Below are 20,617 nucleotides of genomic sequence, written 5' to 3' on the forward strand. Positions count from 1 at the left end.
ATAAAATTAAATGAAAACCATACCATATTTTTGTACCCAATTTGTACTATCTAGTACCTCCTTAAAGCATACCATATTTTTGTACTTAATTTGTACTATTTAGTACCTAGTTTAAAAAAAATTGTACCTAAATAAAATTAAATGAAAACCATACCATATTTTTGTACTTAATTTGTACTATTTAGTACCTCTTAAAAAAAATTTTACCTAACGGTACTTAAAGTTACCCTTAGGTCGCATGGTCCGACTGGCTAGTCCGATCAATCGGAATACGAATATATTTTTTTCCCGCTGGCTCGATTGATCGGAGTATAAGGACTTCTCTAATTCTCGTAGTCCTACTATCGGAGTAACGGGATTTTAAAAGTTCGTCTAGTTCGATCGACCGAACCACGAGGTCGTGTTTTCTTCCTGTTGGATCGATTGATCGGACATAACTGTAGACTTGATATTATTGCTAAGTCCGGCTAATGACACATAAACGTTATCTCATCTTAACTCACTACTAGACACTGGCAATTGATAAGTTTTCTATATTTTCTCTGATAAATATGTAAGATTTTAAATTAAAATAAAATTTGGGTTAAGAATATACCTACAGGGTGGAATTAGATTTTGGGTCAGTAAGGGTAGCTACCAGATCCCGTGCTGCTAGGTAAAAATGGCCTTAAGAGACCATCCCTCGATTTCAAATTGATGAAAATTGGCGGTAACAGATTTCCGGTAAAACATACAGGGTGCGAGAAAAAGGTCATTTTGTTGTTGTTTTTGATGCCAATCGACTCCATTCCTACCCAGGATCACGTCGAAAGTAAGAAAACACTTTTGTTACCAGAAAAGTGTTAAAAACCAGATGTTGGTAGAGTACAAAATTAACCAAAAAATATCGGTCGGACTAACAGGAAAAATAAAAGTTGTGTGATCGGATTAAGAGGATTTTTCAAGGTCTCGTGGTTCGATCGATCGAACTAGACGAACTTTTAAAATCCCGTTACTCCGATAGTAGGACTACGAGAATTAGAGAAGTCCTTATATTCCGATCAATCGAGCCAGCGGGAAAAAAATATATTCGTATTCCGATTGATCGGACTAGTCAGTCGGACCATGCGACCTAAGGGTAAAGTTATCACCATAAAACAGGTCACCCGCCATCCTGACAGTCAGAATGGCGGGTGTACTTTATTACGCTTAAGACATGATTTTCTGAGTTATTTGAACTTAACAGATTAAACATTAAAGGTACTAAATCCTGGCGTAATAAAAATAATTGTACCTTAGCGTTTTTTCTTAAAAATGAAATCGATAATTTGAAAAATTATAACGCCTGCAAAATTGTAATAGCAAGCAAAATATAAAATGAGTAAAACTTGGAAAGCACAAATAAAATGACTCATATTATAATTGAATATGAAGGTACAAAAAGCGTAATAAAGTACACCCGCCATTCTGACTGTCAGGATGGCGGGTGACCTGTTTTTTGATGATAACTTTACGTACCGTGAGGTACAAATTTTTTTAAACGAGGTACTAAATAGTACAAATTAAGTACAAAAATATGGTATGCTTTTCATTTGATTTTATTTAGGTACACCCGCCATTCTGACTCTCACGTTAGCGACTATTCCGCGCGCAATCTGGAGAGATAATTAAACTTAGATAATTATAAATATATGGATTGTCTTTTCAAAAGACAATCCACAAAATATTTCATATAACTGAAATAAAATAAAATTTTAGGCTTCTATATTTATTTGTTTAACCAACGATATGCGCGCCTAATATCTAACACTATCCTTCTAACCCTTCGCCTTCCGCTTCTTCGTCAAATTCTCCTTCGTCATCCGCCGTGGCATCTTGATATTGCTGATATTCCGAGACCAAGTCATTCATGTTGCTCTCTGCTTCCGAGAATTCCATCTCGTCCATACCTTCACCGGTATACCAATGGAGGAACGCTTTCCTCCTGAACATTGCTACAAATTGCTCAGATACCCTCTTGAATATGGCTTGTATAGCTGTCGTATTGCCGATGAACGTAGATGCCATTTTTAACCCTCGTGGGGGTATATCACAGACTGCAATCTTAACATTATGGGGAATCCACTCCACGAAATAAGTGCTATTTTTATTTTGGATGTTCACAAGTTGCTCGTCTACTTCTTTCATAGACATTCTTCCTCTGAACACAGTCGCTACTGTTAAATATCTTCCATGTCGTGGATCACATGCAACCATCATGTTTTTGGCGTCAAACATTTGGAGAGTTAATTCTGGAACTGTCAACGCTCTATATTGCTGAGCTCCTCTTGACGTTAAGGGCGCGAAGCCAGGAGTGTAGAAGTGGAGTCGGGGGAATGGTACCATGTTCACTGCTAATTTCCTCAAATCCGCATTTAATTGGCCGGGAAATCTTAAACAGGTCGTGATACCTGACATTGTTGCACAAATTAAGTGATTTAGATCACCATATGTAGGTGTAGTCAACTTCAGGGTTCTGAAACATATGTCGTACAGTGCTTCGTTGTCTAAACAAAACACGTGATCCGTATTCTCAACCAGTTGGTTCACGGCCAGGGTCGTGTTATAAGGTTCCACTACACAATCGGATACCCGCGGGCTAGGGAACACAGAAAAGGTAAGTATTATTCTGTCGGGATATTCTTCTCTTATCCTGTTTACTAGTAATGTACCCAGACCAGAACCAGTGCCCCCGCCCAGAGAATGTGACATCTGAAATCCTTGAAGGCAATCGCATCCTTCAGCTTCTCTTCTGACTACGTCCAAACAAGATTCCAAAATGTCTACACCTTCTGTGTAATGTCCTTTTGACCAATTATTAGAAGCGCCATGTTGTCCATACACAAAATTGTCAGGCCGGTACAAACACCCAAACGGACCAGAGCGCACGGCATCCATCGTTGCTGGCTTCAGATCGATTAATACGGTTCGTGGGACATATTTTCCGCCAGATGCTTCATTGTAATAGACATTAATCCTTTCCAATTGCAAGTCAGAGTCACCGTGGTAGCAGCCACTGGGATCGATACCATGTTCGTCCGATATTACTTCCCAAAACTGCAGCAAAGAGAAATGTTTAGTATTTGTTCAATATTTGAGTAAAAATGTTATGTGATCACCGCAACTAGCTATCCCTCTGAGAAAATAGACTGAATAAAAGATAGGTATTAGGAACATACATAAACGAACAACTAACCATGGCAATATGAAACGGCAACAGCCATATGGCTCTTACTGATTAGCAAAATATTTACCGTTGGTAAACATAACTTGGATGAAGTAAGATATTAGAATAATTTTACCACGAAATATCCATTGAACTCCAGATATAAAGAGCTGCGTAAAATTTCCCAACCGCACACGTTCCCAACTTCGCCTTATTTATATTTTCTGTTGAATACGCCTATGAATTCAATTAATAGCAGATTTATGACTTCATGCTAGAAAGGCGAAGTTATGTTTTAAAGGCGAACTTAGGGTACGTATTTTTGCCTAACCTCATTTTCAATGTACTGAAACAATGAACGGGGTTTGCCGATCAAAATGAACTTCACAGATTAACAAAACGTCTAACCTTTCCTCCAATCTGATTGCCGCAAGAACCAACTTGAAGTGTTATTATTTCTCTCATCTTGTAAATTTATCAAATATAAAGGATGAACACTCGTCAATTTACTTCAGATTATCGAATAAAATTTTAAAGTGAAGCTTAACATAAAACTTAATCTAAATAGAAATATACTAAAAACCAACGCTTGCCTAAATCGCCTGCATAACGTCAGATTTCAAATAAAAATGAGCTAATGAAATTCGTTTGAAACCAAGAAAACAATTTAAAATTAAATTCTAGAACATGTCATTTTATTTACAAAACCAGCCATGTATATGAATCAACAAAGAATATAATTATCTGCGGCATGAAGGCTGCAACGTACATTATTTTTTTTAAATTATTTTAATTAAAATCTTAAAGTTGCATACAGCTCCATCTGCAAATGATATAGAGAACTACGTATGCATTCGAGTGAAAAATTTGCACTGTTTCTTTACTGCCACGCCACCGAGTTCTCAAGAGCGCCGCAGGGGGCGCTGGTTCGCTTTCAGACTTGATATTTGTTTTGTTTTCAGCGGCTGTATCAGTGTCATGGCGCTCGCTTGAAATGACAGTGTAGCAATCGAGTGCGCGTATAATTTAATGGGAATTAATATTATTTTCTGTATGATGTAGTTATATTAAATATATGTCCCGTGTTTTTAGAACTAGTGACTGCCGAGTGATGTCATTAGTGGAGAAAAATGTGACTTCAAAAGAGAAAAAAACTGTTTACTCTGAAGACAGCACTGATAGTGAAAATGAAAATGAACGGCAACCTTTGCTTCGCAGAATATCTACTAGTAAATGTGTTGGTAGACTGGTAAATATAGTTTTTGTATATCTATCATTCATAACATTAGAAATATTATTTGAAAAAATTATGGGCGTGACAAGTGTCAATGTTTCTGGGGAGTCGCGGGGGAGCGGCGGGGACGAAAACATGTGCCTGGAGTTCCGGCCTTATTTTCGATTTTCTATGCTTTAACTTGGAGTAGGCACGTTCTAAACATAAACCAACATTACAGGTCGCTCAACTCTGTGGTTCAAATTGTACATTGTTAAATTACCCCTACCTATTCATTTAAGTAATAGGGCGAAAGAAAAGTAGAGGAGGGTCTGTAAAGTCAGCTAACAATAACAACAGTTCTTTCAAGTCGAAATTAACATTTCGTCGGCACTTATTCAATTTCAGATTTTTCTCTGTACTTGAGTATAAGAACTTAAATTCTAGGTAAACGACATAGTTCTAGGTAAAAGAAAAGTACCCTATAATTTTGATTCATTTGAGAATGTTAAAATGTAGGTTTTTTTCCATTAACCTAGATCAGTGAATATGGTTTTAATTTAAACTCGATAGCTCCACGCGTTTCCAAGATAAAGATAAAGAGCTTGACAGACAGACAGCCAAAAAAGTAGTCCGCTAAGGGTTCCGTTTTATCATTTTGAGATACGGAACCTTAAAAATGTTAAAAGCCAAACGAAGGGACAAAGGTATGGTTAATATTCATCTAAATGTGTCAATATTTTCCATAATGTCAATAATTATGTAGACCTAAAGAGCAAACAGGGGACTACGATTTTATGTTGTAACCATCTTCCACTATCCTCTTAACATTCACAATTAACAATTTTGGATATAGCCCGACTGTAAAAGTCACCAACCGGCACGATTTTATTTCACAAAGTGGTCAATGAATATAAAAGTACTTCTTGGAATCGCTACGATTCGACGAAAAGTTTATTATATTTAATTACACAATATAATATAAATTATTATTATAATGTGCATCTTTCTGTTTAAAGCACTTGGAATTTGATTTGTTGCGCATTTCTTTAATAAAATGTCAATTTTCTCCAATGCGAAGTTTTCTGTGATTTTTCAGCTCTTTACATTCCAATAAAGACAAAAATGATCCAATATATTACATATATTATCTACATTGAGCGAAATTACCTTTCTGTTACCGCTATAAAAAGTATAAGGATTATGGTGACACAATAGGAAAGCGCTGTGGTACACCATTATTTATTTATTATTATTAGGAACGAAAGAGCTCGTGATTCTGAGTAGAAATAACGTATTGCTGTTTAGCGTTCGCAAAGTTATTTTCGCAGACTAGTGCTTTATACCTACTTTTTAATTTATTTGTGACCGTAATCCATACGTTCACGCCAAGGAGTTTAAATGTTCAAAAACTTTGTATGATTTTTATTTCGCTATTTGACATTTATTACGCGCCTATATTGTAAATAAATATTTGTTATTACATAAATACAATACTTATTAACACAATATTTCACTAAAACTTGTTTTAATTAATTGGCTGAATGGAACTATCATTGCCGCGCTGCGTTTGGCTGTTGTAAAAGAAAAATAAAAAGTAAAACCAGCGTCCGCTATTTAAACACAATATTTAATTGTATCGAAATAATTCATCTACAAGCTCTCCCTTCGAAGCCGACTGGCACGGTTCCGGAACCAAGTAGCTTAAGAATAGCAATAGGCTTGAGGCTTGGGTCCAGAATATGTGTTTCTCAAAAAGCGCCGATCGCCTATGTCGCCATGGCACTGTCAACGATTTGATCCGTCGCACGCTTGCTACCGTATCTATGCCTGCAGTTTTAGAACCAGTGGGCATGGTGAGAGACGACGGCAAGTGTCCCGACAGAGCCACGTTGGTGCCGTGGAAATTAGGAAGGGCCCTTGAGTGGGACACAACGTGCGTTGACACCCTTGTACAGTTCCACATTGAGGCGACCCGCACCCAGGCTGGCGCTGCGGCCGGCCAGCCCCAGATTCTCAAGCGCCGCAAATACGAGTACACGACCTTAGTTAACGACTATGAGTTTGCGGCGCTCGCAGTAGAGACTGGGCCCATGGACGGCCGATATGAAGGCATTCATGAGGGCTTTGTCGACACGGCTGATCGATTTCACAGGGGATCCCAGGGCGGGTGCGTGCCTCTCTAGCGTATCGCCCTAGCGGTACAGAGGGGTAACGCCGCCAGTGTAATGGAGTCAACGCCGCGCCGCAGGCCGGCTTGTTGGAAGTCGTGTTCTTTTTGTGATTGGGTTTAATAGCTTAGTTTAATTTTTGTACTATTTAATAGATATTTACTTTTTTAATTAGTATTAGATTGTATTATAATTGTAATCATTTCATTTAAAAAGTATGTAGTCACATGTATTTAGTCATGACTTCAACATTTATTCAGCAAATTAACTTACTCTCTGTGTTAATTCTAGGCAAAATACATATATCATTAAAATTAATAATAAAAACTATAAGGAAACTAAAATTACGATATGACTAAATTAATTCTAAAAGTCACATACACAATTTTTATACACGCACACAAGTAAATTATTCAAAACTAAAGAAGTTGAACTTGGTTTTAGTTATGTACATTTTCTCAAACTTGTAACGAAATGTTGATATGACTAACTTCAAATTAGGTCCGGAAATACTACCTAGTTGGTTACTAAATTCTGTTACTGCAATAATCTTTATCTACATAAAATATACGAACGAAAGTTGAATAAACTATATATTAAAATGAAGTACACAAAATCAGGAATTAAATATGACAATATCATTCAAAATGGCCTCCTCTGGCCTTGACACAGGCCTTCAAACGACGAGGCCAGTCATCAATAGCGGCACGCACGATTGTCATGTCTAATTCCGTCACAGTCCCGCCCTATGTCTAGTCTATGGCCCGCTTGAGGGAGTCGAGATTTGTGTGGGTAAGCCCCACACAGCACAGGCTTTCTCCTCAATAACCTGCCATATGGCATAATACAGGGGGTTAAGGTCAAGGCTGGAGGACGGCCAGTCTTCTCGGGCAATAAAGTCAATTTTGTTCCTTTGAAACCAGGTTTGAGTTGTGTTTGCCTTATGTACAGGAGCTGAGTCCTGTTGAAAGACCCATGGCTGGTTTTGAAATAGGGTGTGGCTTAAGGGCTTCACTATTGGTTCGAGAACGGTTTCCTGGTAAACTTTGGCCCCAGTTTTCACACCCTTTTCACACAAATGAACCTGTGTTAGCCCTGAGTATGACACACCCAGCCAAATTATCACATAAGAGGGATGAGGGCCTCGTTGCACGCTCGGAACAGCCGCAATCGCCTCTTGACTGTTTTTTGCATACACTCTGTCATTCTGGCGGTTACGACAATCTTCAATGGAAATTTTTTTTCGGTGGCCATTTTGTGCGTACCGCTTCAATAGCACGCGACTTCTCTCTAGCCTCATAGTCTTTAATCCTCCATTAAGCAAATGACCTTTTTGTCTGCGGTAAGCGTATAGTCCAAGGTCTTCGTTGATAACTTTTTTTAGGGAGCTTCTCTTCACAGACATATGTATTGCCAACAACTTTTGTTTCCGGACGGGGTTTCTTGCAATTCTCGCCTTCACTGCCTTTATTAGAGCTGGGGTCCGAACGGTGCGTGGTCTTCCAGACCTCTTGCGGTCATCGAAGCTCTGAGTACTATTGTATTTATTAATTATGCGATAAACAAATTGTTTGGTGATTTTTAGGTTTTCAAGCAATTTCGAAATCATGTTTGGCGGGTGCCCACATTTGTGCATTGCAATTACTGCGATACGATTCTCTTTTAGGCCCCAATTCATTATAGATACGACGAAAGCGTTATGTGTGGTATATAATTATAGCTCACAAATCCACCACATTATGTCATTTTTTATTTTTTCGGTAGCATTTGTTTTAACGGAAATAAAGAGGTTGCAAATCGAGTAACAGAACTTAGTAACCAACTAGGTACATATCAGGTGCGATGATGATGATATTTAAAGGAATTTCATACAGCTTTACACACCTTGGCCTGTAAAAGTAACCTTCTTTTGTATTTAAACGTCAAATCATGGGACGTTTTGGCATTCAACCATAAAAAGCAAAATTCAGCCATTATGTTTTTTTTGTTGTCTTTTTGTTTTGTTTTTCTCTTTTGTGTTTATTAAATATTATTTCAGGGTCCTACAGGGGAACAAAAATTTGATTATTTTTGCGCTACGATGCACGGTTTAGGAGATACAGCCCTATACAGTTTTTTTCAGTCAAGCAGGAATCTTTATAGGGCTGTATCTACTAAACCATGCGTCGTAGTTTTTGTTCCCTTTTAGAAAACCCCAAAGTAATAATAAAAAACACAAAAAAGAAAAAAAAGCGTAATGGCGTGCGTCGTAGCGCCAAAATAATTTAAATACCCCACGCACTGAATAACCTATCACATTAGGACATGAAACAATAATAATCATCATCATCCTATTTATTATTTCATTGCAAGTTTGAGAAAAGCACTATTCAAATCTCGACGAGAAGCGGGGTTGCCGGCCGCGTATCCCTTATTCGACCTCGCTACGCTCGGCTGTCTATATCTACTTGGCCTGTAACCCTTCGTTTCTTGTCCTCTATAGTTATGTACTAATACATTGAATATTTGCTTTTGTATGCATGTAATAGATCACTGTTAAATAAATTAAGTTGTTGGATTCAATAAAACTTCCGACATTCATATTAAATTACAACTGTGTGTTTGTGTATATAATGAGTTATTGTAATATATTTTTGCAATGCATTTTAATCGCTCAACGTAATGTAGCGTTGAATTGACAACATCATTCAAGCTCAAAGGAAAATTCGTAACTGTAAGTGTAATAATCATGTAACCAATATTGTTTTATTGCGTGGTATGGGCATTTGATGCGGAGGGATGAAAGTCACGTGACGAGAAAGGTATTACGAATGAGTGTGGAGGGATGGAACGGGAGAGGAAAACCTAGGAAAAGGTGGATGGATTGTGTGAGAGATGACATGAAACGAATGCGAGTGAACGATGAGATGACGGGTGACAGAAAGATATGGAAAAAAAAGACATGCGACCGCAAATGAATGGGATAAGGGCAAGCGAATGATGATTTGTTTTATTGTATTTTTTCGCAAATCTATAGATTGTATATACTCGTATAAATGTCAATGACTATAAAAAAACCAACGATGATCAACTATGGTCAACGTGGGACTCGAACCCACATCTTTGGATTGCCGGTCGATTTGTTTTTTCATCGTGATTGACGTCTGTAAATACAATTTATAGATTGTAATGTGGAACGTTCCACAACAAAGAAGGAAAATAAATATTTTCATTTTTTCGCAAAAGTTTAAAACACGTCGTCCATAGTACGAGTACGTGTGCATTTGTCAAAGCGTCATTATTGTACGAGTACTGAGATGTCTTTTATGAGCCGTAGGCGAACACATTTTGCACACTTGCCATGAAATGAACTTAATATTACGTAATTAATAATAATAATCTACACATCTAAGGAAATTAAGTAGCATTTTTTCAATATATGCTCTGTTACAACAGTGTCAAATAGCGCGTCCTACGCAATGAGTATAATCTGAGTAAAACAAGTTTTATTTACTGCGGATTATTCGTACAATTTTATTGTTTGCAAAAGCCTAGCGAATGTCTCTTAAATGCTGATTTTTGAAATACCTACCTTGTTTTAAATGCAATTAGCTGTCGTAAATCCGCTAAGCGAACTTAATTGTCACATTGTGTGTGGAAATGCTATTAACGTGTTAAGTCACATGGTACAAAAACATATATTTTTTGTACTCTTGGCATTATTATACATAATGTTCAAGTTTGAAACTGCCGACGTTTGTTATATGCACAGATGTTTGTTGCCCAGTCAGTATTGTGTAGAATTGTTGGCGTATATTTGTTGCAGCTTCGCATTCACGGATGCGAGAATTTCAGAGGTCATAAAATAAAGAAAAAAGTGCAGACTGGAAAATTCATTGAAAGTTTAATTACTGTTCTATCTATTTTAAATAATATTTTAAGCACGTATGTATACTTAGAAGTATAATAAAACCAAAAATATCAGCTTTAAGATTTTTTTTAAAGAAATCTTAGAGAAAATTACTGGACGTGAACTAAGTAACATACTCGTACCAATGTTATGAAAACATATTTTTCATATTATTACATAAGCTAGGCGAATATTGAGTACGAGAATTATCATTTCATTTAAATATAAAACCAAGCTGGAAAATAGACAATAGCTTGTAGCACCTGAACCACCACTAGTACAATTGTTATCACCATCTGTCATTGGTGATCATTGTTATCATCATCTGTCATTGAAGCAAGTAAAAGATCTTGGCGCAACTTTACCAGCAACATGTATTAAAAAAAACCAATTATTTGTATTTCAAAAAAAGAAACGTCAAAACCATTCCGTTCACGCTTAAGGCGTTTTTACTTTTGTAGCTGTTTGTGTTTTTTTTTAGCATAAACGTTTCTAAGTTTAGAGTCAGTTTGAAGCAAACAACAGAAAAACGCCTCTTAAAAGTGATGAAAAACCGGCCAAGTGCGAGTCGGTCTCGCTCAGGAAGGGTTCCGAGCCATTATTTATAAAAACGGTCACCCATCCAAGTACTGATCCCGCCCGCCCGCTTAACTTCGGTGATTGGATTGCTATGTTCCCGCACGCGTGCGGGAATGGAATGAGGACTTTCCGTGCGTATGTCCAAACTTTAAAGAGCCATATGTACTGTAAAACGTTGTACGATATATGTGCGAATAGGTAATTCGCAACTCGTGTCGATTTAAAACACTCCCTTCGGTCGTGTTTTAATCTATCACCACTCGTTGCGAATTTCCTATTTTCTGTACTTGTATCGTAAATAACTATTATTCTGATTTTTAGTATTCGTTGTTATTGCGGCAACAGAAATACATAATCTGTAGAAATTTAAACTGCCTAACTATCACGGTTCATGAGATACAGGCTGGTGACAGACGAACGGACAGCGGAGTCTCAGTAATGGTGTCCCGTTTGACCCTTTGGGTACGGAACCCTAAAAAAAAGGCGGGATGGGAAAATACTTACTGAATTGGATAGTGTAAATTGTGTTTGAGTAAAAAAATACAAGAAACACGTATCTACGCTATAAAATTGAGTTCTTCTAGTGAAGAAAATTTAAATGTTCCTGGCAAAAATACATCGCTTTCTTTCAACAATTGTTCTCACGCCGATATGAATATTATTTTTTAGTACAGTTGCTCATAAAGTGCTGCTTTACGTTCATTTCAGATTTTTTTTCTTGTAGTATGTTTTCTGGTCGTCAATTACAATGGTGTATAAAATTCATAGTATATTTACTTTCCTGCCTTTCTTCACTGTAGTCGCTTTTCACCTCGATAGATATTTGTTTCTAATGCGTTATTATATATCGCGATATTTCCTTTAAGCGCTATACCTCTATAGTTTTGTTTTGTAAATGAATTTCGCACTTGTAATTTATTCTCGGTTATGAGTGTGATACATGTAACCTCGTTGTGCATATCACGGATGTGACTAATAAAATCAATTGATTAACTAATTGTTTAAATTTCGACAGCTACTTTCCCAAATCATCGTGTTCGCATTAGAGGTAGATTACCAAAACAAAAAGTTTCCAAAGCTAGTTAATATATGGCTGTAACAATGAGGTTAAAAAGCGACCATATTTTTATTATATCCCAGTGATATAGCCAATTTTTTTACGATTAATACAATGCACTACAACAATATGCGACCCAAGTAAAATGCGACTAAAATTATTTGCGGCTAACTAATTAGGCTATTGATAATACATGCTGAATCAAAATTTGCTACTGTTGTAAACATAAATTGAAAATATATGCGGCTAACTAAATAGGCTATTGATAAGACATGCTTCATCAAAAATTGCTACTGTTGTAAAAATCTATTAAAAAAATATGCGAGTAATAAAATATACCACCGATATTACACGCTACAACAAAATACGCTATCACGGCGAAACGCGAATAGGAGAAAAACTACAAGGATTTTTTGATTTCGAGGTATACGAGTAACAAACGATTCGTATAAAGATACGAGCAAATTTCGTTCTTATGGTAAGCGACGATGTGGTACCTTTTACTTGAGAACGTCTCAATTAAAATCAATTTCAAAGTGTTCCTACGCGACGCTAACGCCTCGTTTCTTTATAATTTCGATTTAGATTTTAATAGCCGCATGAGAATACTTCTGTTTGTGGATTAGCCGGGTCGCTTCTATGCCGGTATTTTGAAAAAATTTCAAGCCTACGGTGCTCCCTAAATATTTTTTTATTATTTGATTCACGTTTGACTTGGAGAATTTGAACATATTTACGATTTCTTGCAGTTAATATTTGCCTGTGCAGTGTGCACCATGATTGCACAGCTAACTTGCAATGTTCCAAATTAATTTGGTCCATCGAGTAAAATATTTGACTATTAGGGAACAAATATGTAGCAGTAGTTGTGAGCTATGTATATAACAATTGTTTTAAATTAGCATATTAAAAGAGGTGTAAGTATAAGTGTCCGCTTAGTAAATTGAATAGCCCTTATTGAAGCTTGGTTGATTGTTAAGATTAAACTCATAATACATTTTATTTAACGTATTTTTACTAAAATTGTTTTATTTTGTACCAACTACGAAGTATAGATATTTCATTGTTCATACGCCTAAAAAGAAAGGTCTAGCGGTCCATCGATATTTTACTCGGCAATTTTAATACGTCTATAAAAAATTCGGTTTCGGTCGAGACTAGAACCAAAACCGAACTTTCGGTTTCGGCAAAAAAACATGTTTCGGTCGGACACTACTATATATGTACCTTTGTTTTTATATAAAAAAAATGTATAAAGCTCATTTTATTTTAAACAATTTAATTGATATTTTTTATAAAACTGATCATTACTATACAAAATGTTGATTGTTATATTTTCATACTCAACTATACTGATTTATATGTATATTTTATTTTATACAGTTAAGCCTTATTTTGATAATTACTTCCAGATAGTATTGTTCTCAGTAACTTTGGAAAAATACCCGGTAGTATTGGGAATATTACCGGTAACATTGGGAGTTTACTCTATCAGAGAACCTTCGTGCCTTGAATCCTTCGCAACGCTCAAGATTCCACTTTTCGAACCACTTGTCGCTACGCTCGTGGTTCAATTATAGAATCTTTCGCTTCCTTGGGTATCAATATTAACACGAGCGGTTAAACGACAACTTTGCCCCCTTGTAAAACAAATAACTATTGTAACTCTTGCGCTTAATCTCACTCACTCTCACTTGTTTTGGATCTTGTGTTAGTTCATTAGCCATAATATGCATAATAAATTATTTAATAAATATTTGGAGACAGTCGTACTCAAATCGACCAAGCCCCAAACTAACATTAACACCTATTACTCAGGAACAAATATCCGTGCTCATCACACTAATAAATGCCTTTCCCGGGATTTAACACCGGGACCATCGGCTTCAAGGTCACTACCCACTAGCAGACAGGTCGTCTGGCCTAGTGGGTAGTGACCTTGCCTATGAAGGTTGTTTATGATATTATGTGATATTAATTGTAGATAGCGTAGGTACCTATAAAACCAATACAACATTACACTTTATTCTTGAGCAAAACATACTAAACCAGGTAGTTAGGTACCTAATTGGGATCTAGGTGTAGTACGAAACATAAGTTTTAATGCAGTATAATGTTACAAAACCAAGTACCTAATGATGAATTTTGTTAGCATGGGCACTGCGTACCGTCATATAAATGGCAGCTGGACATTGTTGTTTTTTTTATTATTATTCCGGTTCTATTTTACTGATCAATTCGTGACGTATACCAAATCTGAACCATGAAATTAACAATTTTAAAAATATTAAAGAAAATTTACATTTTTACCTAAGAGGTTTGCCTAGTGACTGATAATTTGAGAACCAGTCAATATAGTAAATATAGGGTGAAAGTTTTTAGAATATAAATTATTTATTAAATTTCTAAAATTACCTTTAGATTTTGTTACCAGGATTAATTTCGTCAAGCCTCGGTAGACCAGCAGCATTCTATTATTGTTTGACAAATGTGAGGTGCTGTTATAGAATATCGATAAGATTGGTGGTCTTTTTAGGGTTCCGTAGCCAAATGGCAAAAAACGGAACCCTTATAGATTCGTCATGTCCGTCTGTCTGTCCGATTCTGTCACAGCCACTTTTTTCTGAAACTATAAAAGCTATACTGTTCAAACTTGGTAAGTAGATGTATTCTATGAACCGCATTATGATGTTTACACAAAAATAGAAAAAAAAAAAACAATAAATTTTGGGGGTTCCCCATACTTAGAACTGAAACTCAAAAAATCTTTTTTCATCAAACCCATACGTGTGGGGTATCTATGGATAGGTCTTTAAAAATGATATTGAGGTTTCTAATATAATTTTTTTCTAAACTGAATAGTTTGCGCGAGAGACACTTCCAAAGTGGTAAAAAGTGTGTCCCCCCCCCCGTAACTTCTAAAATAACAGAATGAAAAATCTAAAAAAAATATATGATATACATTGCCATGCAAACTTCCACCGAAAGTTGGTTCGAACGAGATCTAGTAAGTAGTTTTTTTTTTTAATTTTAATTAATTTTAATTTATTTCTTTATTTCAGGCCAATTTGCCCATAGATTGTTAGTTATATACAGACTTACAATATTAGTGTTAGTACATCTTAACCTAGGTCTCACGGCTTCATTTGGGGTCTTGGTACACAGGACGATGAGCTGACGCCCAGTGACAAAAAAATGGACAGTCCCATCTCTCCGCTATATCTACCAGCAAGCTGTTGGTGCTACCCCGCAAGCGATGCATTTGGGAGGCGATTCTTTTTCTCATAATTGCATGAAAATCGTCCATTCGTGCTTGCGCAAACATGCCTGAGGCACTGCAAAAGCGTGGTAGCCCCAACAGCATCCTGAACTGCAGCAGCTGCCTTTATTGAACTGGACACGCAGAGCACTGTAAGAGCGCTTCGTATAATTGATCAATTGATCCACAGGCTGCACGTGTAGAATAATTGGCAATACGACATAAATAATGTTTTCTTGACCTCCACTGTACAACGCGCAAACCTGCGAATCAACATATTAGCTCTTACTGCCAGTGCCCTGCGTTCCCTTTCAATATCCGCATCGTCCTTTAGGGTCTCTGTAATGACATGTCCCAGGTATTTAAAACTGGATACTCTGTTTAAGGTAACACCTCCGAGTGTCACCGGCTCAACTATTGGTAGGGTCTTATTACCAGCTGGAAAGATGAGTATCTCACTTTTTTTAATGTTATAGATGAGCCCGTGAGACTCCGCATACGTGTCACACACCTTTAACAATTTATTCATAGCGCTGATCGACGGGCTCAACAGCACCATGTCGTCGGCGTAACTTATGTTGTTTATCATTTTGCCACCGATCGAACAGCCAACCATGGTGCTGCTGAGCTCGACGATCAGTTGATTAACATAAATGTTGAACAGCAGTGGAGATGTAAGTCCCCCTTGCCTTACTCCGCACTGAGCTCTATAACCGTCCGAGACCGACATCCCCCACCTCACAACATTATACTGATTGTTGTACCAATATTTTAACAGCCTTATCAGTTCTTGGGGAAGACCCGCCTTCTGCAACTTCTCCCATAGTTTTTCATACGACACTAGGTCGAAAGCTTTTGAAAGATCGAGAAAAGCCGCGCACACGGGGGTCTTCCTGTCAGTGTAGTACCTGACGGTGTGCTTCAGAACCAAAATAGCACTCTCAGTAGGCAGACTAGCACGAAAACCAAATTGTCTATCATCTAACACTGCGTATCTACTGAGGTAACGCTCAAGCACACCGTCAAGAACCTTCGCTACAATTGTGGCCAAAGAGATTGGCCTATAATTATTGACGTCAGATACATAGCCGGTTCTATTTTTTACTATTGGCACAACAACCGTTTTCAAAAACTGGTCTGGTAAGTAGGAGTGTCTCAAACCAAGGGTAAAGAGCATAGCCAACAGCCTATGGATGTGATGGCCAGCGTGTTGTAGGTGCTCGATGCTTAGCCCATCATGCCCTGGAGATTTTCCACGAGTCATTTTATTAATTACAGAGGCAACATCTTTAGCTGTAATAAGAATAGGGTGACTCGCAACGTCAGCAGCAGCATCAAGACCCTGCACATTGCCGGCCAGTCTCGGCTTTATCTTAAAATGATTTTGAAACATGTTGGCTATGTCTTTATGGTTATCACAGCCGCCCACGCACACCGGGAGACTCGCCTTAGGTTTCAAATTGTTTGTTTCTTTCCAAAAACTTTTGAAATTCTTTTCTTTATGAGAATTAACGAGTTTATCCATTCTTGTTTGTTCCTCGTTATTCTGATGGAATTTCAATTTACTCTTGAAACATTTTTTAGTTTTAACCATTTCATCGTATAGCGGACCAGAGCTAGGCCTACCATGACATACCCAATTGAGAAAGCTTCGACGAGCCTCCGAGTGCGCGCCCCCGATGTGTTCATTCCAGCCAGCTTTATTCCTACCGCGAACATGTCTCACAGCGTTACGGCCATCACTAGCAGCCTCGGACAAGGACATAATTATTCTTCTATACAGGGAATCTATTACTTGCCTATGGTCAGAGTTATCACACATTTTATCACAACAGCTACTAAGCTCCTGAGGAAAATCTATTTGTCTGAGTGACTTTTGACATAATTCCCTATATTTATCTATCTCAATAGCATTTCTATTTCCCCATATAACATTGTTTTGTACAAGATATGACATTAATTTCCTAGGTCTAATTATATCTAGGTTACATTGCAGCTCCATTGGAAAATGATCTGACCAAAAGATGTCGTGGTGAATTTTTATGTTTTCTACCAATTTACTAGCGGATTCAGTAACTAGGCAATGGTCGAGCCACCGACTACAACCATGGGCCTCACTTATAAAAGTATAAGTATCAGAGGTTTCCCAAAAGAACTGCATATCAATACACGACCACTTTTGATCAGTACAAAAGCTCAACATATCGTTACCAAATAACTCGCCAGGATGAGCGTTTAGATCCCCTAGAATAAACACTGGACCCACATCACTCTGCTCAGCAATAGCCGCAATTTCGCTCAAACAGTCACTAAACTCTAAACGATTGTCCATAGAATCTGTAGGCATATACACGCAAAATATCAAAATAGGACTATCATGCACAACTACTTTTATAGCAGAAATTCGATCACTGTTACAGGGTATCACAGATACTTGACGAAACACACTTTTACGCCACAATATGGCCACACCCCCGAAGGGCCTACCTCGAAAAATGCCGGCCGCAGAGTCCACCGCTGACTTCCCCGTAAACCCAAAGTCGGAGTCCATATTTCCTAGCATTTCTAAGTCGTGCGGCATAAGCCATGTCTCTTGCAGAGCCACTATATCACTTTGTTTACATAGCGATCTAACACAATCCCACGAACGTTTAATACTCTTGCAATTAAAAGTAATAAATTTTGCCCGAGAAATCTGAGCCATACTATTAAACTAACTAACTTATAAATATACTTCTTAAAATTAAATTAAATTAAACTAATTAAACTTAATACGTCATAAAATTAAAAAAAAAATCATCAAACTCATACGTGTGGGGTATCTATGCATAGGTCTTCAAAAATGATATTTAGGTTTCTAATATCATTTTTTACTAAACTGAATAGTTTGCGCGAGAGACACTTCCAAAGTGGTAAAATGTGTCCAAAGTGGTAAAATGTTGAACAAGATCTAGTAAGTAGATTTTTTTTAATACGTCTTAAATGGGACGGAACCCTTCATGCGCGAGTCCGACTCGCACTTGGCCCCTTTTTTGTTCTTCATCACTTATGTTTTCACAAATAGTCCTAGTTTCATAACTTCGTTAAATTCGTAGCTTCATGATTGCAAGACGACTGCGACTGCACATAAAGAATTGAAAATCTGTGTCTTGTGTCCTTATTTGACTCCGCTGTTATTAATTTAAAATTGCCTTAAATATCTGAGGCTTGTGAGGTTCATTGTGATATTTGTAGCCGTATGCTGCACGGTGCCAAATAAGTGACTACTATTTGTGTAGATAGTTGTAAAGGTTCATAAAGATGATACTTTCAGATAGATGGTATATTTGCATTTATGGTCAACATTTGGAACAATCAACAAGGTATTTTTTTATTACTTTACTTTTTGCCACTTGGTTGCAGATGTTTGCATTTTGGATTATTATTCGTAAGCTTATACTCTGTGACAGCTTAAAGTAAATTCAAATGGCGAATGACTATAAGTGCATTTATGCCGGCGTCATCTGCGGTTTTTTGATAGTGTGAAATTAATTACACTGCCAATAACTATATATGTATTATGAACAAAAAATTTAATGGCCTCTGATCGTTTGCAAATTTATCTAAATGTAATATATTTTTATTTGTGGTCCATCTCATTTAGTTTTAGAATAATTAAATAATATCCATATATTAACATTAGTTCAATATTGAGTAATACTAACAATTTTTATTTACCATTTCACGTTCTAATTTATAGTTTTTGTTTTTCTTATTGATTAGTCGGTCACCTGAACATGGTGCTGTAGGCTTTAGCTTGTAATTAAGACTCTAATGACAGTATAAGATGTACTAAGGTATTGAATAACGCTCGCCTGCGACTACATGATCTATAACAGCGACTCTCAATTTCTTTGTTCGACTGTAAGTCATAAAAGAAAAGAGAGTTAAGTAGCGATTGCAATAAAAAGAGCTATAAAATACTTTTAATCGCCTGTTTAGAACCTTAAGTGTAAATTGCAGCTGTTCGTTACTCATATAGATTTTACGGTTGTATAATTCACTTTGAGCTATAACGCTAGCTGCTTAACATGCATTATAGCGGCCAAAATAGCTACTGTGGACCTTAAAGATTTAGATGAGCCTTAAACACTTTTATGTCACTAAAGCCTGTAGGCTAAGACTATATAGCTATTCTAGAGCCGTTCTACGTGTTTAGGTAATAAAAAATGAGTTATGAAACGAATCCATGATAGGCAGTTAGTACTGTGCTACGGTCGGTAGTTTTCGCTAATCTGTATAGAGCATATGAAAATCGGTATAGTTTCTTACATACTTCTTCGGAATGCGTCTTCCACGACATAGCGCTATTGATTGAAAAAGCCTAGAAATTTTGTTACACTCACTCTATCAACACTTTTGTCTTGATATGTAATATTACGAGTAAGTGTTGGCTTTCTTCTTTTGACTAAACTACATAATCATAGTTTTTCTTAATTAATTTTTAAATTATTACATTCTAACCATTTAATAATATGTCTTAAATCTGTATTAATTGCATTTTCATAGTCTATGTCACTGTTTTTCTCTATAATAATGGTGCTATCATCAGCATATAGTACCATCGGATTCTGACTAGCTTTAACAATGTCATTTACATACTCTAAGAATAATAATGGACCCAATATTTGTGGTACCCCGTATAGAATATTTACTCTATACTGTTGACGTGCATCGCATATCCCACGGGACCATACACCGAGGCGGTCGGCACCCCGAGTTCCACGACCGCTGCTTCCCCGGTCACTCCTGCGTATCCTCCTATTGCACAGAAACTCTGACACACTTATTTGTGGGACCGCGTATTCCACATTAGTCCATCGCTTGTAATAAAATATCGTGGTTCAAAGTGTCAAAAGTTTTTTTTTGTAATCAATAAAAAGATCTATAAATTGTTTACCGGAGTCTAGACATTCATCAATATAGTCAGTGAAGCCCAATAAGGAAACAGTACTGCGCCCTTTTTCTAAATCCACGTTCCGTGTCTGAAAGTATTTCGTGGCGCTCCAGGAAAGAACTAATTTGTTTAACAATCATTTTTTATAGTCTTATCGAGTTATCGATGACAGACAATATAGCTATAGGCGTATAGTTAGTATACTCTATAGGTAGATTACTCCCAGACTTGAATATGGGCCTTATAATTGCTTGTTTTAATTGGTTGAAATTCACTAGGTTGGATATAATAGGCCTTAATTGATTTCGAAGGTACTTGATGTCTTTCTC

The 20,617-nt window shown here is 36.9% G+C and overlaps 2 protein-coding genes across 3 annotated transcripts in view; one reads left to right on the forward strand and one right to left on the reverse strand.

Moving 5' to 3' along the window:
* Positions 1 to 1,731: 1,731 nt before the first annotated feature.
* Positions 1,732 to 3,790, reverse strand: LOC133527746 (tubulin beta-4B chain-like). Its single transcript, XM_061864900.1, has 2 exons — positions 3,593 to 3,790; positions 1,732 to 3,075 (listed from the first exon to the last, which is right to left on the reverse strand). Exons 1-2 carry the CDS (start codon positions 3,647 to 3,649, stop codon positions 1,789 to 1,791), a joined length of 1,344 nt encoding a protein of 447 aa, XP_061720884.1. The 5' UTR covers positions 3,650 to 3,790; the 3' UTR covers positions 1,732 to 1,788.
* A 136-nt stretch (positions 3,791 to 3,926) lies between these two features.
* Positions 3,927 to 20,617, forward strand: part of LOC133527580 (diacylglycerol kinase eta) — a 137,057-nt gene continuing 120,366 nt past the window's right edge. For both annotated transcript variants that reach the window (XM_061864640.1, XM_061864649.1), the window contains exon 1: positions 3,927 to 4,433. In XM_061864640.1, coding sequence (XP_061720624.1) covers positions 4,260 to 4,433 — 174 coding nt within the window. In that variant the 5' untranslated portion in view covers positions 3,927 to 4,259. The remainder of the gene's footprint in view (positions 4,434 to 20,617) is intronic.

Source organism: Cydia pomonella, chromosome 1 (assembly GCF_033807575.1).
Source record: "Cydia pomonella isolate Wapato2018A chromosome 1, ilCydPomo1, whole genome shotgun sequence".
NCBI lineage: Eukaryota > Metazoa > Arthropoda > Insecta > Lepidoptera > Tortricidae > Cydia > Cydia pomonella.